This window comes from Acanthochromis polyacanthus, chromosome 5 (genome assembly GCF_021347895.1).
Source record: "Acanthochromis polyacanthus isolate Apoly-LR-REF ecotype Palm Island chromosome 5, KAUST_Apoly_ChrSc, whole genome shotgun sequence".
Lineage (NCBI taxonomy): Eukaryota > Metazoa > Chordata > Actinopteri > Pomacentridae > Acanthochromis > Acanthochromis polyacanthus.
The window spans coordinates 1,404,366-1,420,888 of NC_067117.1; the positions used below are offsets into that span (position 1 = coordinate 1,404,366).

Here is a 16,523-nt window from a genome sequence, read left to right on the forward strand (position 1 = left end):
GACAGGAGGAGGTTATCAGGCTGGCTTCATTCCAGGAAGAGCAGAGAGACGCTGAGTGTTGAACCTTTTTACAGCAGAGCTCATTTCTCATTCAACCCTCAGACGACAGTTTAACAAACTTACTCAGATTTCCTCACTGATAAAAACATGAAAATATTACACGTTCACATTATTTAGGCTTTGACTGGAGTAGTTTTTTTGTTAACCAACATCGATCCTTATCACAACTGAAAAAATTTAACCCTTTAAATGCCAGTTTGTTTATGTAATGTCACTGTTACTTTTAGAAAACAAATATAAAAATAAATATTTTTTAATAATCAGTGGTTAAATTTTAAATTCTGTGTTTTTGATTATCACAGTCAGGAAAATAACAAAGATTACTGACATTGATTCTGTATGTATGTGTAAAGGAGTTCTTCAAAGAGCTCTTTCCTCCGCCTGACAATGTTCCTAGTCCAGGTCAGCAGTTCTCCCCCTGCTTCCCCTTCCTGAGGAAACAGTTTGCCAGAACTTCCCCTAGGCCAATGAAAGTCCTTTTCATAGCCTCACCTAGGGTTGTCAAGGTTAACCGGTTTTACATAACCACGATTAAATAGATATTTGTCAACATTTTTACAACCACGATTATCCGTAGAAAGCCTCGCGAGAGGTGCAATGCAAGAAGCGTGAGCTGCGCTGAGTGGAGAGGGAGAGAGAGTGGCTCCTTGGCCTGTGGACGCGCTCCTGTCTAATCGCATCACTGCGCGCACACAACACACACACACACACACACACACACACACACACACAGAGAGAAAGAAGAGAATTATATGATCATTTGACAGATTCTTACTCGAAGTGTCCCTAATATTGTGGCCGCTGTGCGCAATGAGGTTGCCAAGATGGGACTGTCCGCAGCACGCGCCGGTAACTGGTCGGTTCCGAGTCAGCGGTCCGGCGGCCGGGCCGCCCCGAGGACCCCCCGGCCCCGAGTTTCCTCCCAGAGCCAAAACAACCGGCGGGTCGGGAGCTCCGGTTCCCTCCTGCGCTCCCGTTCCCGCCCGTCGCAGCCCGGCTGCTTTCCTGCGTCCGCAGGCGAGGGAAGGCGGCGGCCGCGGCGGTGGGGAATGGAGCGCAGAGAGGAACCGGAGCTCGCCGACCGCCGGTTGGTTTTTGCTCGGAGCGGCATCTCGGATGATCTGGATTAAGTTCATGACCTGCAGGACGACCGTGGAACTGAGACTGGGAGCGACAGACGCAGCAGGTCTTTGGATGGAGCTCTGATCGGAGGCTATCGACAGACTTACCGCTGCTCGGAGCTCGGTGCCGAACATCTGCTTGTACTGACAGTCCTGCCCCTCCAGAGCGTAGACGTGACTCTTCACCCTGAACACCATGTCCGTCACCACCCGTTGCCGTGACGACAGGTAGCTGCCTCCCTGACCCGGCGTCAGGTAGCCGCGGGGCTGCCGGTGATGGAGGACGTGTTCGGGCTCCAGAAACAGCTGCTCTCCTGCAGGGAAAACAACAGGAGTCTGTACTTTCTCTGCTACAGATCCCAGAAGTAAACTCTGGCGTTGAAAATGCGCCACAAACTGCAGCTACTCCGACAATGGGTCAATCCTCACAGATGTCCAACTTACAGCAGAAATAAACCCGTTTACAGGCTGGAACAAGAGAAACTGGTTCAGTCCTGAACAGAAACTCCCTGTTCAGTACTTTGGATTGTTCTCTGTTTGTAATTCGTACGCTAAGCGCTTTGAGATGGATCGTGTCATCAATCTGTGCTGCAAAAAAACAACGGTGTGAAGAAGGGACTTAAAACGATCCGTAAATGTACCTGAGCTAGCCTGAAGCTAAAGTTCATCTACAGTACTGATGTCAAAGACACACGAGCTAAAAGCTAACATTCATGTGTTTCTTTACTCAGGCAATCACACCCTTTTATCCCCAAGTAAAGCACACCACATCCTCCAAATGTTGTTGCTTTTATGCTACAAATCTGCGCTTTTGTCGTTTAAAATGACTTATTTTGTCCAACAATGTGTGGAAGTACTCATGAAAACCTGAAGACGCAGCAGAGCGCATGCTGTTGGAAGGGTAAAGTTCAAACACGTTTGGTGAATGATTCAGCATTTAATCCTCATTACATTTGGTTGATGTGTGGAATATTACAAATGAAACAGCAGCAGTGTCACACTGAGCTCCGGGCTGGATTCTCTCCTCACCTTCAGGATCATTTCTGCCAGGTTGGGCTGAGCGAACACTTTGGCCACCCTGAACACCATCAGTGCATTTTTGGCGTTGACCAGATCCGTTCTTACGGCTCGGTTCAGGAACACCTGGAAGAGCTTCGTGTACACGAGCAGGTTCTCCTGGACGAAGGATTCCCTGCAGAAGTCAACAACAGAAACAGTCTCTTCAACACCGTATCTGCTGCTGGCCCTAGCTCGTTAAGACTTATTCCTGAATTAATTCCTTTAAGGTTGGTGTTTGTAGGAAAACGATGATGGCTGACCCACCATTTGTCAGGTACGGTTCTGTTTTCTGTTCTGTTCTGGTCGGGCTGAGTGCCGGTCTTCTCTCCTGTGTACCTCCACGGCTGGACGTAGCTCAGCCACGTTTCCAAAACCTAAAGACAGAGGCGACGCGCTCTCTGGTTAAACTACATGCTGAAGGATGCAGTGAATTAAAACTACAAACCAGTTCATTTCAGCCTGGAAACAGATTCTGTCAAACAAGACGAGTGGTTCAGTTGTTTCTCGTTAGATTTGAACAGATAGTATAAAAAAGGTCTTAGCTGTTGCAACAGAAAGTGCATCATATGCAGCAGTGTTACAGTCATGTGATTTAAGTATGTAGCTTATAGAAAATCATGGACTACTTCAGTGTAAACATTCACAAGTCCATCTGCCCATACATTTCCCTCTGGAATATTGGTGGAGAATGCGGGCGCAGTGGACAGTCTAACGTTTGGATCTTTTCTCCTTTCAGTGTTTAATAAAAACACACAAAATTAAAGTGATAAACTGCAGTAATTCCCTGTATCAGAGTACAGTATAAGCTGGCTAAAGACTAAATGTAGATTCAGTGGACGTACCGCTCTGAAAGATGCGTCCAGAGGCCAGTGACCGAAGCAGTGCTGGAGAAACAGGTAGAGCTTCTGCTGCACAAAACGCTGCACCACAACTCTGTAGGAGGACAAAGAGCAGCCATGAGCAGCAAATAAAACACAGAATTACACAGATTTGATGACCGTTTCTTAGTTTAGCTGCATCGTCATTTCAAAGGACGATACTGGGTCCATTCCTTCTACGTGCTCATTTATTTGTTATGTTGCATTTATAATTTTATTTTACTGTAACAGCACAATCATTATTTTTATTTGGTCTTCTACCAGCACGATTTGAAGAGTGCAAGTGCATAAGCACTGGAGCACACTTATCACTATTCTTATTACCGTGTTTCTTATAGATTCTTCTCGTGCAATTTTCGACCCGCAGCTTTGAGAAATCTGATAAATAAGATATCAAAACTAGTGACTCAGTGGGGAATGGTGTTCTATGACTTTGGGAAGAGATTCTTTCTGCAGATTTTAAGAAATTCACGCCACACCGTGATAAAAATCCCCACTGAAATGAATGGGAGCGTTGGCTGAACAACTGCCAAACCGAGCCATCTTTGGAGCCCTCTAAAGCTCTGTTCTGTAGAAACTCTGTTCAGTGTTTAAAAGTGACACAAAGCTTTGAATGTTATTCCTCTAAACCTGAGCTTTGATATCTTTTATGGTCAATACGTGGTTGCAGGTTATGACTTTTGAAAAATTCTGAATTTTCTTCCAGTGAAAGTGTGAAATGTGCTTTTCAAATTAAATTGACTGATTTGGGATTGGCACACTTAAAATTTCTTCAGACGTTCTCTAGTTTTCCTTATTTTCTCAGATGTAACACAGGAGCTACTGCGTATCTTGAATGTCCTAAAGGGGATGAATAAAACTCCTCTTACAGGAGGTCCTAGAGTGACGGAGTTCCGTTCCTACAGCCTGATGTAAGCTGATTTTTGCTGTAAGTTCAAACTCTGGCGAAAATTTAAACAAAACCGTTACGTGCATCATGATATCGATCAATTCTTTGGAAACGTCCTGAATACCAATGAGCATTTTTACACCTTGATCACGTTTGAGGGTCATAATGAAGGGGAAAAGTTAGTGAATGTAGCACAATCCAAGCTGGCGTACTACCGGCGACACGTGACGACGTATTCGTCCGCTCGCCAACTAGTTCCATGTGACCAGTTCTGACAAAATGATGAAACGCCGCAGGTTGAGGACGTCATAAACTGAGGACCCTCCGTAATTTAACTTGCTTAAGAGCAAACAACCAAATGCTGCCAGTTTAGGTGCCCTCAGAGTCTATTTTCCACAGAGATGCTAATGGGGCATTACCTTTTGTTCACAGCTTTAAATGATCAATCAGCCCAATATTGAAGACGAGGAAGAAGCCACGCTGGAGGCTTCTGGCGTCAATAAAGACCAGGGCTGTGTCCGAAATGGCATACTAACATACTACAGACTACATTCTCAATGAGTATATACTGTATACTACGTACTATAAGTATGATTAGAATGCCGACCGTTCACACTGTAGTATACTACTACGTTTCCCATAATGCATTTCAAACCTCCGACGACAAAAACCGGAAGTACGTAAGTATGCGAATCGTTTCAATTGTAGCTGCAGGCTACTGGAGGTAGCTGCTACTTGTTCTGTATGCAAAGCGAGCTGCTGCAACTAGCTGCTAGCATTCAGTAGCACGTTGTGAGGCGTCTGACAAATTTAAAACGTTGGTCAGAAAACGCCTATTTCTCAAATCTGTGGGGTGATGAGGATGACTACTAACCACATTAAATAAAATAAAAATCGCCCCGGTCCGGACACAGATCCCGCGGAGGCTTCCATTTCAGTGGGTAGCTCGCAAAGCATTATGGGGCGGTTGAGTATGACTAGTGTGGTCACCGCGCATACTTAAAAACTTTCCGGAAATAGTATACATCCGGGTATTTTTCACGTACTCAGTCTTTTCATACTATCTAATGTGAACGCACTACATACTTATTTTGACGTCACATTTAGTATGAGTAGTACGTTAGCATGCCATTTTGGACACAGCACAAGCTATGCTAGTGGATAAATGAGGTGTAAACATGCAGCTCGATGAAGCCGAACCTCTTGAACTCCTCCAGGGGGCTGGTGTGGGAGTGGGCCGACGGCGAGGACGACAGCTGCTCGGGCTTCAGGCTGTTGGAGAAGGCGTGCAGATGTTTGACCAGGAGTCGAACCACCAACACGTGCTCCTCCGTCGGGCTGAAGGGCTCCTGAAAAACAGATCGGTCACACGGAGCTCTACAGACCTGCAGCACCAAAACATCTCAGCCAGCACCCAGCCCCAGCAAAGCGGCCAATCACTGCGCGTCCCGGCCTGAAAGCAGCCAATCACTGCGCGTCCCGGCCTGAAAGCAGCCAATCACTGCGCGTCCCGGCCTGAAAGCGGCCAATCACTGCGCGTCCCGGCCTGAAAGCGGCCAATCACTGCGCGTCCCGGCCTGAAAGCGGCCAATCACTGCGCGTCCCGGCCTGAAAGCGGCCAATCACTGCGCGTCCCGGCCTGAAAGCGGCCAATCACTGCGCGTCCCGGCCTGAAAGCGGCCAATCACTGCGCGTCCCGGCCTGAAAGCGGCCAATCACTGCGCGTCCCGGCCTGAAAGCAGCCAACAGCTCGTTCTACAGAGCACAGAGGTCCGCATCTGCAAATCTGTACGTCTTTTTAAATAACGTGGGCCGACTGTGGAGCAGCGGATCTCTGGTTCCCTCTCAGTTTTTGATGACTGAACGGTTGTCGATACTCAACGTCAGATCCAGTTGTTTCATCGGTGCATTTCTGCCTCATTTATTCTAGCTGAGAAACCTTCAGCGTTTCTTTCATCTCGAGAAAAGTTCTACATCCACAGCTGTCCAGGATTAATCCATGATTTCTGGCTGAGGGATCATTTCAGTGGAAAATAAACAAGTTCAAATGATTTATTATCCTACAAATAAAAGGTTTTAATGTTGATTTATACTTTATGTTGATGAAGCTGTAGAAAGAGGCAGACAATGTTTTTTTCTGATCAGTTGAGTCCATTTCAGTCCAAGATTTTCTTTGGTTCACTACTGTCCTTCTAATATCTATATACTTTACATTTATTTGTTCTATTTGTAAGTTCAGGTGGCATCTTTTGCATGCAAGAACTACAAACCTGGAACATTTCTAAATCAGCTGTTTTTCACCTTAAATTTGGAAAACTACTCAGTATTTAATTTTAATTTCTTTTGAATTTAGATCTAAAATTTAATTATTTGACAGGATAGCTACTCTAAAGCGACTTAAAAACAACTGGGATTCATCAAAACGCTCATTTTCATTTAAATAGTGATAAATAGAATAACAGGGCGGGACCTCTGTGCTCCATTTCCAACTAAATTTATATCGAAGCTGCTTTGTCAGTATGAAGTAATCACTGCTTCTTGATGAACACAAACATCACCTCTGTAATCAACTGCTCAAATTAATTTAGGAAAAAAATCCCAATAATAATTCCATGGTTTTCTGGATCAAATGCAAGTTATTTAGGCTGTAGTAGTAACTTTTGCTTTTACACACAGTGTCAACAGAAACAATCACATGAACACCAAAGCACAGCGGACACAGCGTAAATTAAAAAAAGGAAAAAAGCATGCATTAACAACAAACAGCAAAAATAAAAGTTAAAAAATAAAAAGACAGAACCACACCCAAACAGATTTAAAAATAAACTTAAAGAAAAATTAAAAATGCTCAAAGATCCAAGTCCAAAGCTTCATTCCTGGATTATTTTTCCTGTCAAGGATACTTCTCTGTGAAAATTTACAGTCGGGGCACATTTTTGGGTAAAAGTAATTAATTTTTTCAACAGACTACAAGACCAAAGGATAAAACAGTGCTGTCGTTAAAGGTATATATTGAAATTACTCTATTCAAACTGAATTTTACAGTCAAGGTAATTTAAAACGGATCACAGCGTCTAAATGAACAGGGGTTGTGTTGTTAGAATAAAACATCGTCAGCCCAGGTCGGCCAGAGAGAAGTAGCCTTGACGGAGCTGTACTGACTGGGCTTTACCTCCAGGAGCAACAGGGGAGAATGAAAAGGTAAAAGTACTTGGTAGGTGTGGAGGGTCCCAGAGCCTGGTGGGGCGTGGGGTTGGTACGGCATGCTGGACATACTGAGGCGGTACTGCAGCAGCGCCAGCTGTTCACCCACCAGGAGGGAGAGGAAGATGAGGAAGGAGGAAGAGACGACGACAGGAGGAGGGACAACAAGGGAGGGTGAGGAAGAGGAGGCAGGAGGAAGGTAGACGTGAGAAAAGGAGGCAGTAATAAAAGGACAGAGTGCAACCAGACAGAAACAATCCGAAAACATTCAGGAGGAAAAGGAGCAGAAACAGGAGAGGAGACAAACAAATATCAGATGTTGACTCTGGGAACTTCGACCTCCGGGGGGCGACATGAAGCAGGGATGGGAATACGTCCACGAAAGTATTAGATATCCTCCGTCCTGATGAGTGTGAGGCTACGTATGCAGAGGGCTGTTTGTTCTCGCATGGAAACGCTGCATCTGAATATCGCCTGATTGGTGGGTGGGTGGTCACATGACCGCCGCTACAGCTTCAGTCCGGTAAAAGCGTCGGACCAACATGGCGGCTCAGTCGCAAACTTTCTCTTTTAGTATGAAAATAGTTTAGGGAAAGATGTTCTGACAACATTTGAGGTGAGAAGTAAGCTGCTGAATCTGTCCTCATTGCAGTGACGGCTAGTTTGGTTTAGTTTCGCGAGGTGTCGGACCTCCACTCCCCATAACGAATTTACTTAAAGTAGAAGTCAATCTACTTCATAGAAATGAGCTCTGGGGTAGATGGTCACAACGCAACCAGCATGCAATGTGGTGCGTTTCACGTAGACAATGAGCGCAAGAAACTTAAGGATCCGTCAACAATGAATGGGATGCGAGAACCTTACGGATCCTGTGGACACGTGCTTTAATGGCACGTGTCCACAGGATCCGTAAGGTTCTCGCATCCCATTCATTGTCGGTGTCAAACACACTCCACTGCATGCGGCGTGTCACGAAACTTTCATTTAATGTCTAAACTAGCCATTGTTGAACTAAGACATGGACAGACTCATTAGCATCTTCCTCACCTGAAATGTTTTCTTAATAAAAGACACAAAAAGTTTGCGACCGAGCCACCAGGTTGGTCGGACGCTTTTACCAGACTGAAGCTAAAGCGGTTGTCATGTGACCCCCTAACGACCCGCTAAGACGGTGACATTCAGAAGCGAGAAAAAACATCCCCGTGGACACGAACTGTTACAGCCACTTCAGAAGACTGGCAGGTGTGTTCAGGTGTGAACAGGAAGCAGGAAGTGGGATGTTTAGTGTAAGAAATTATGAAAGTCTGTACCGTACAACTGTACAAACACAGGAAGACCAGAGTTATGGTTTGTTGGAGCGATGATGATGAGGAGCTGCTACTCCAACATCCAGAAAATAATTCAGTTCAACAGAAATACTGCATCCAGTCATGTTTGAGGCCCTTCTGAGCCACAATCCTCTGAGCAGCTACGTCACACACGGTATAAATAAGCTTTAGTGGCTGACAAACGCACAAACAGCTGGAATTATTCCCATCCCTGCTGTTCAACAACATCAACAGAGTGAACTGGAAACTGTCAGATTCTGTTTTACGCCAAATCAGGAAAATTAACGGTCTTATGTTTACAGAAAGACAAAGTTCACAAAATACTCTTGTGTTCAGCTAATTGTGTTTTTTATTGAATATATAATTCTCAGAGTAAATCTCTCTTCTTTTCCAAGTCTTTCCGGACTAATCAAAGTTAAATCTGCTTCGTCAGAATTTTGCAGTTCATGTTCACTCTGAACAGGATGGACACAGAGCACGAAACAGTCCACCGATATTCTGCCTTTTCTGGGGTGAAAATCGATTACTAGTAATCAAAGAGATCAATATATATTAAAAAAAAATGAAAAATATTACCGTTCTGTCACATTTATTGGCCACTAAAGTCCAGATCTTAAAGCATTATTGCTTTTCTTTCTGTCTCTTTCTTTCAGGCTAACTTAGCCGCTAGCTGTTATTAAAGCAGCTAATGCTCTGATTTGTGTTGACGTTTGTGCTTCCTGTTCAGTTTCTGCAGGTTGTTTCTCCACTAGAGACAACGGTCGGTAAATTAATCTGACTTCAGAACGATGTTATGCTGCTCCACAGGCCTGACAGTTAGCCTCTTAGAGATAGCATTAGCCTAGCGCCATCAGTAAAATAGTTTCCTCAACAAGTAAATAAGGATAGCGGACATGTTGGTGCAGAAATATCTGCTACCTTACCTTCAAACACCCCTTTTTAAATTTTACTGGCAACAGTTTGATCTAAATATTGATCCCAATAACGAGGAAAAAAATGCAGAATATCGGCCGATTCCCAAACAACAGCTGGACACGGTGGTTAACGTGGTTTAACGCTGTGAACTTTTCACACCTGACAAAAAAAAAAAAAAACCACAGCAGGAGGACATTCAGTTTAACACGAGTGAGCAAAGAAGGGCTCACTGCTTCCTCTGCACATTTATGGAGCAGAAAGAACAAACTTAAGCTGCAACCATTTCTGGTTTTTACTTTTTAACTGGCAGCTTCTGCTCTGCTCTTGAACTGAATTTTTGGGGACTTCAAACACTTTTCTGTAGCCCTGGAAAATAAACACCAAATGAATCAATAAACACAAAAACAGCTGGTGTGCAGCCCCAGTCCAGAATAAATGTTGTTTCTTTAGATTTTACTCCATAGTTACTGAGGAAGCAGCGCTGTTGGGTGGATTCAGGGTCACAGCGTTTACATGCAGGGAAAAGAAACACCAGCAGAAAGCTTTAAACTCAATGGTTGTATTTATGTAGCGCTTTTATCCAAAGCGCTTTACATGATACGTCACATTCACACACTGATGGTGGAAGCTGCCATGCAAGGCGCTAACCACGACCCACCAGGAGCAGTTAGGGGTTAGGTGTCTTCCTCAGGGACACCTCAACATGAACACAACGGGCCGAGGATCAAACCAGCAACTCTACCCACTGAGCCATGCCGCCCCCAACGCTTAAACCAACGCTTGGACGTGGTCTGCCTGCTACAGCTGGATAAACAAGTTCTGATATTTAATAGTGAACTTCTACAACAAGATTCAAATTACAGTGTCCTGATTAAAGCACAGTTTGTGTTTTACTACTTTCTTTATGTAAAATAAAATGCAGCGCTGTAGAAATGTTGCAGCAACAAAGTGAGTTATTAAAACTAGAGGCCGACTGATGTGTTTTTTAGATATTTGAAAAATTTAACTTTTTGTGTTGAAATAAAAAAAAACCTTTATTTTAACCTTCATGTTGTTTTAAAGTTTGAAAATGTGGGAAAAAATATATATTTTCACAGCGAAACTTCTGATGTCCACATTTTCAACATCTTTCGGAAATCTTTGAATATTTTTTGGAGGAAAAACAGAAATGTTGAAACAGTTTCTTTAAGAACATTCACACAAAAATCCATCAAAATCCAGTGAATCTCTCTGGACTTTGGTTGATTTTTATGTGAATGTTCTTAAAGAAAGTACCAGAAGTTTTACTGATATTTATGGAATCACTTCAGATATTTTTACTCATTTTTTTGAAAAATATTTACAAGAATTTTCTTGCCACATTTGGGGATTTTTTTAATAAAACTTGAAGGTTTTGCTAATTTATATAGAATAATTCCTAGTTTTGAAATAACACTAATAGTTCGAAGAAATTTTCGAGTCATTTTGGATCCATTTTTAGTCTTTTTTAACCCTTCTCAGCCATCCTAGACAACTCATTTTGGACGGATTTTGACCAGTTAAGGAGGATTTTTTAGCAAGTTCTGGACAAATTTGAGTCATTTTGCACATTTTTAAGGTGACTTTTTGACAAATTTCAACGACGTGTAGAGAACATATTTATGAGGTCAAAGTGAAGTCATTTTGAACGGTTTTTATTGTTTTTAGTCTTTTTGGTTGTTTAACGCATTCTGGACAGATTGTGAACAGGAAAAGTTGATTACTGAGCAAATTCTGGACAAATTTCAAATAACTTTGGACAAATGTGGAGATTTGTTAAAGATTTCACTGATTCTGTCTCATTTGGTGGAACAAAAGAAGTGTAAAAAATGTTTAAGAACATTCAGAAAAAATCTATTTTTAGGAATTTTTTGGAAGATTTTTACTCACTTTTTGAAAATATTTTCTTGCCAAATTTGGAAGATTTAAGAACTTTTAAGGAATTATTTGAATTTTCTTCATGAAGGTTTTCCAAATTTTCTGAAATTTTGGGAGTTTATTTGCTGAATTTTCACATTTTTTTCATACAGCATTTTTTGGGTGCCCATAAGTGAAGACAACAGGACGGTTAATGTCACATCTGTTCAATTAAAGGCAAAGAAAAACACAAAACATTCATCCTGAGCTGTTCAGAGGCAAAAAAGTGCCATTTTATATGAATTTATATTGATCAGTGATTGGTTTAAGATCCAATATTCACCTAATATGAAGATATTTTCCATATAAAAACTGTTGGTTTCATTTTATAAAACATCCTCGCTTTACTAAAACTTTTAAGAACATCTTTAAACCGCTGCCGTTCTGTCGCTGAACATGATTTTTGTTGTGACTTTCTGCTGGTGTCTGACGTGAAATCAAACATGCAGCATGCGGTGAAGGAAGCAAAAGCACGACTAGCAGGACCATGGTGAAGGCAGCGGAGCTCCTCTGAAGGATTCTACCAGGAAATACTTCACATGGAAACCAGAAAACCCCAAAGCGCTTCAGACTGCAGGCGACAAACGACCTCCTGGCTTCAGAGAGGTCGTCTGTGTCGCAGCAGCAGCAGCGTGATTTCTGGAGAGGAGGGTAAAGTTGTCCTTCAACAGTGATAAAATGATTTTTAAAAACAGTTCCTCAATACAGTAAAATTTTTAAAAAGCCAGAAAGTTAAAGCTGTGGATGCATTTCTCTGCAGAAAGCTGATGGACAACTTCACCGTCGCCTGCTGAGGGAAGGAAACTTTAATAATCAGCTAAAAGTCAGCAGGTTCAGGAGGTGGAGGAGTGAGGGAGGATCATCAGCCAGTCAGCAGCCAGCCGTGCGATGCTGCAGCAGGAATCAGGAGGAGGTGGAGGTCTTACCTTTACCTGAGGAGACTGCAGCTTCTGGTACATCTCCAGGGAGTAGTGATGGAGCCACACCTCCACAAACATCTGCACAAACACATTTTCATGGTTACTTTGCATCTTTTTTTTAAACTTAAATCACAAGCTCTAAAATTCATTTGTCTTCCTACCGATGCACCAGTGAGCAGAGACGTCTCTTATTTAGATTTACCAACGACATCATGGTGATGTTTGATCATTTAGAAACAAAAAAGTGTTTGTGTTTCATTAAATGAAACTCCAGTTATCAAAAGGAGTTCAACGATTTGCATTTTATTTTATCATTCATCAGCTAAATTTTTACTGAAATGATGACGGTTCTGAGCTTTTGTTTGGAGAGAAAACATGCAAAAAGAAAAGAAATGACCGAATATTTTTCTGACACAAATCAGTAGATTTTCCAAAATCAAAAATGTAAATAACGGCAGCACTAATGTCAAGATCTAAACCCCAATCCAACATTTTGTCTTTTACTTCAGTAGGATGTTTTTTGACACGTATCGCAGCCTGAGGTCTTTTTGCATCTTCAGCCATCCTGACCTGCAGCAGCGTTTCAGTCCTCCAGATCTCCTGGGCTGCTGGGTCGGCGTTCACCGACGGCTGATGGAAGATGTGATGCTTCAGCAGACTGGGACTGTGGACGCCGTAACCAGTGAAGGAAACGCTGGAGGACCTGGTGGATGTGAAGCAGGAGGACATAAACGTCTAGATAGAACACAGGATGATGACGCTCACCCTAACGCTTCTTACCTGGGTGATGGAGCTGTAACCGAACCTCTGGAGTCGGAGAACGGAGACGGAGGAACATTTCCTTCACTGGGGAGGAAATACTTCAGGTAGCTGTCCACCAGGACAAAGTAGGCGGAGTCTGTGGAGCTGACATGTTGGCCCAGAGGGAAGTTCTAGATGTCAGGAACAAGGAATACTGATTAGTTCCACTTGTTGTAATTAAAATGTAAGGTAAGAAAGCAGCTGACTACATGACTTACAGAGCTATTTCTCTAAAAATACCCTAAATTGTTAGATTTGAAAAAGCTTTTCATCCTCCTGCTATGATTTACAGTGTGCTGTGGTGCATTCAGGGTCATTAATGGTGTGTTGTGGTGCGTTCAGGGTCATTAACGGTGTGTTGTGGTGCGTTCAGGGTCATTAATGGTGTGTTGTGGTGCGTTCAGGGTCATTAATGGTGTGTTGTGGTGCGTTCAGGGTCATTAACGGTGTGTTGTGGTGCGTTCAGGGTCATTAACGGTGTGTTGTGGTGCGTTCAGGGTCATTAACGGTGTGTTGTGGTGCGTTCAAGGTCATTAACGGTGTGTTGTGGTGCGTTCAGGGTCATTAACGGTGTGTTGTGGTGCGTTCAGGGTCATTAACGGTGTGTTGTGGTGCGTTCAGGGTCATTAACGGTGTGTTGTGGTGCGTTCAGGGTCATTAATGGTGTGTTGTGGTGCGTTCAGGGTCATTAATGGTATGTTGTGGTGCGTTCAGGGTCATTAACGGTATGTTGTGGTGCGTTCAGGGTCATTAACGGTGTGTTGTGGTGCGTTCAGGGTCATTAACGGTGTGTTGTGGTGCGTTCAGGGTCATTAACGGTGTGTTGTGGTGCGTTCAGGGTCATTAATGGTGTGTTGTGGTGCGTTCAGGGTCATTAACGGTGTGTTGTGGTGCGTTCAGGGTCATTAATGGTGTGTTGTGGTGCGTTCAGGGTCATTAACGGTATGTTGTGGTGCGTTCAGGGTCATTAATGGTGTGTTGTGGTGCGTTCAGGGTCATTAATGGTATGATGTGGTGCGTTCAGGGTCATTAATGGTATGTTGTGGTGCGTTCAGGGTCATTAATGGTATGATGTGATGCGTTCAGGGTCATTAATGGTATGTTGTGATGCGTTCAGGGTCATTAATGGTATGATGTGGTGCGTTCAGGGTCATTAATGGTATGCTGTGGTGCGTTCAGGGTCATTAATGGTACGTTGTGGTGCGTTCAGGGTCATTAATGGTATGTTGTGGTGCGTTCAGGGTCATTAATGGTATGTTGTGATGCGTTCAGGGTCATTAATGGTATGCTATGGTGCGTTCAGGGTCATTAATGGTATGATGTGGTGTGTTCAGGGTCATTAATGGTATGTTGTGGTGCGTTCAGGGTCATTAATGGTATGTTGTGATGCGTTCAGGGTCATTAATGGTATGCTGTGGTGCGTTCAGGGTCATTAATGGTATGCTGTGGTGCGTTCAGGGTCATTAATGGTATGCTGTGATGCGTTCAGGGTCATTAATGGTATGCTGTGGTGCGTTCAGGGTCATTAATGGTATGTTGTGATGCGTTCAGGGTCATTATGGTATGCTGTGGTGCGTTCAGGGTCATTAATGGTATGCTGTGGTGTGTTCAGGGTCATTAATGGTGTGCTGTGGTGTGTTCAGGGTCATTATGGTATGCTGTGGTGCGTTCAGGGTCATTAATGGTATGCTGTGGTGTGTTCAGGGTCATTAATGGTATGTTGTGATGCGTTCAGGGTCATTAATGGTATGATGTGGTGTGTTCAGGGTCATTAATGGTATGATGTGGTGTGTTCAGGGTCATTAATGGTATGTTGTGATGCGTTCAGGGTCATTATGGTATGCTGTGGTGCGTTCAGGGTCATTAATGGTATGATGTGGTGTGTTCAGGGTCATTAATGGTATGATGTGGTGTGTTCAGGGTCATTAATGGTATGATGTGGTGTGTTCAGGGTCATTAATGGTATGTTGTGATGCGTTCAGGGTCATTAATGGTATGCTGTGGTGCGTTCAGGGTCATTAATGGTATGCTGTGGTGCGTTCAGGGTCATTAATGGTATGTTGTGATGCGTTCAGGGTCATTAATGGTACGTTCTGATGTGTTTCCCAATAAGAAGAATGAAATATCATCCGTCTAACTGTTGCCATGGCTACCACAGTTCATTCAACCACTACTTCCATTTCTGAAGAACATTCTGGACCTCTAACTGTAAACATGAATAACGTTTAATGTGAAAATCATTTTCCCCAAGTCTGCAGGTCCAGTGAACGAGCTTCAGGATGCAGACAGACTCACCTTTGGCGTGATGAGACAGGAGGCGAAGTTAAACATGAAGAATTCAAACGGATCTGCAGAACGATAAGGAACACCTGAACACACCAGTGATGTCCGTTTACAGTGGTGAAGTCAGACCTGCAGAGGATGGTGAAATACCAGCCAATATTCAGTTTTAGTCTCTGTGGGATAAATGAGACGTTTTCCACTTTCTTTATGTGAGGCTGAAGGATACTGAGAGCGATGTTCAGAGTCAGCAGACCAGACAGAGGAAACTGCAGCTTGTTGTGGAACAGAGGACAGTCGGGGAGAACTCCTTCCTGGATGCAGGCCTTCACTGGACCCTGATGAAAAGACGACAAGTCAGACGGGAAATCCTCTTACAGGACAGATAAAGACATTTAATACCAACTGAGCACAGCAGACAGTTTCTGAGCACCAGCATGGAGAAATATTGTGTTCTACATTAAAATGTACTGAATGAAAACCTCCATCTCAGATTTCTTTGGGAACCGTTCAGTCACAGTTTGGGTCCAGAAAAACAATTAAACATGCAAACTTGTAAAAATATAAAAATTCCTCATGTATCTAATTTCCATGACGAACTTTAAAGCATTTAAAAGGCTTTCTTTTCTTTTTCTGCAAAGAGATTTTAGCAAACGGTGAGGAAAAATCCTGCCAAAGTCAGAGGAGTCAGGGTGGCTGAAACTGGAATTAGACGCTGCCAGGAGGCTCTAACCTAACATCACACATTAACTGCAGAATGAGGTAGAATATAACCGTCAGAGCAGACTAAAATCATCCAACAGTCTTCATAAATGCTCTCACCGGCAGATAGTTGATGGGGATTTCATATTTGTATTCTTCTGCTTGGAGTTTGTAAACCAGTTTCATCATGGGACCGCTGGAGAGAGAAAGAGACTCTGTAAAACCTGATAGATGCTCATTATTGTGCAGAAACAGAGCAGCAGAGCAGCTACCTGGGGTTCAGGAACTCCATCACCACGCCGTACTCGTTGCTCCGACAGTGAAGGAGTCTCAGGTTCCATCCAGAGATGATCCCATCCAGACTGCCGAACACACACTCTACCAGCCAGGGGAAGATCACATGCAGCTCCTGATACAAGACACACAACAAA

General features: G+C 43.4%; 1 protein-coding gene across 1 annotated transcript in view; it reads right to left on the reverse strand.

Moving 5' to 3' along the window:
• The window catches only part of smpd4 (sphingomyelin phosphodiesterase 4), a 28,113-nt gene that overhangs the window by 5,608 nt on the left and 5,982 nt on the right, over positions 1 to 16,523 (reverse strand). The window contains 14 exon segments of the mRNA XM_051948660.1: positions 1,176 to 1,199; positions 1,290 to 1,497; positions 2,212 to 2,373; positions 2,505 to 2,614; positions 3,083 to 3,173; positions 5,208 to 5,356; positions 7,219 to 7,308; positions 12,316 to 12,387; positions 12,880 to 13,012; positions 13,090 to 13,241; positions 15,406 to 15,458; positions 15,620 to 15,728; positions 16,213 to 16,288; positions 16,365 to 16,501. Of these exon segments, the coding sequence (XP_051804620.1) occupies positions 1,176 to 1,199; positions 1,290 to 1,497; positions 2,212 to 2,373; positions 2,505 to 2,614; positions 3,083 to 3,173; positions 5,208 to 5,356; positions 7,219 to 7,308; positions 12,316 to 12,387; positions 12,880 to 13,012; positions 13,090 to 13,241; positions 15,406 to 15,458; positions 15,620 to 15,728; positions 16,213 to 16,288; positions 16,365 to 16,501 (1,566 nt within the window).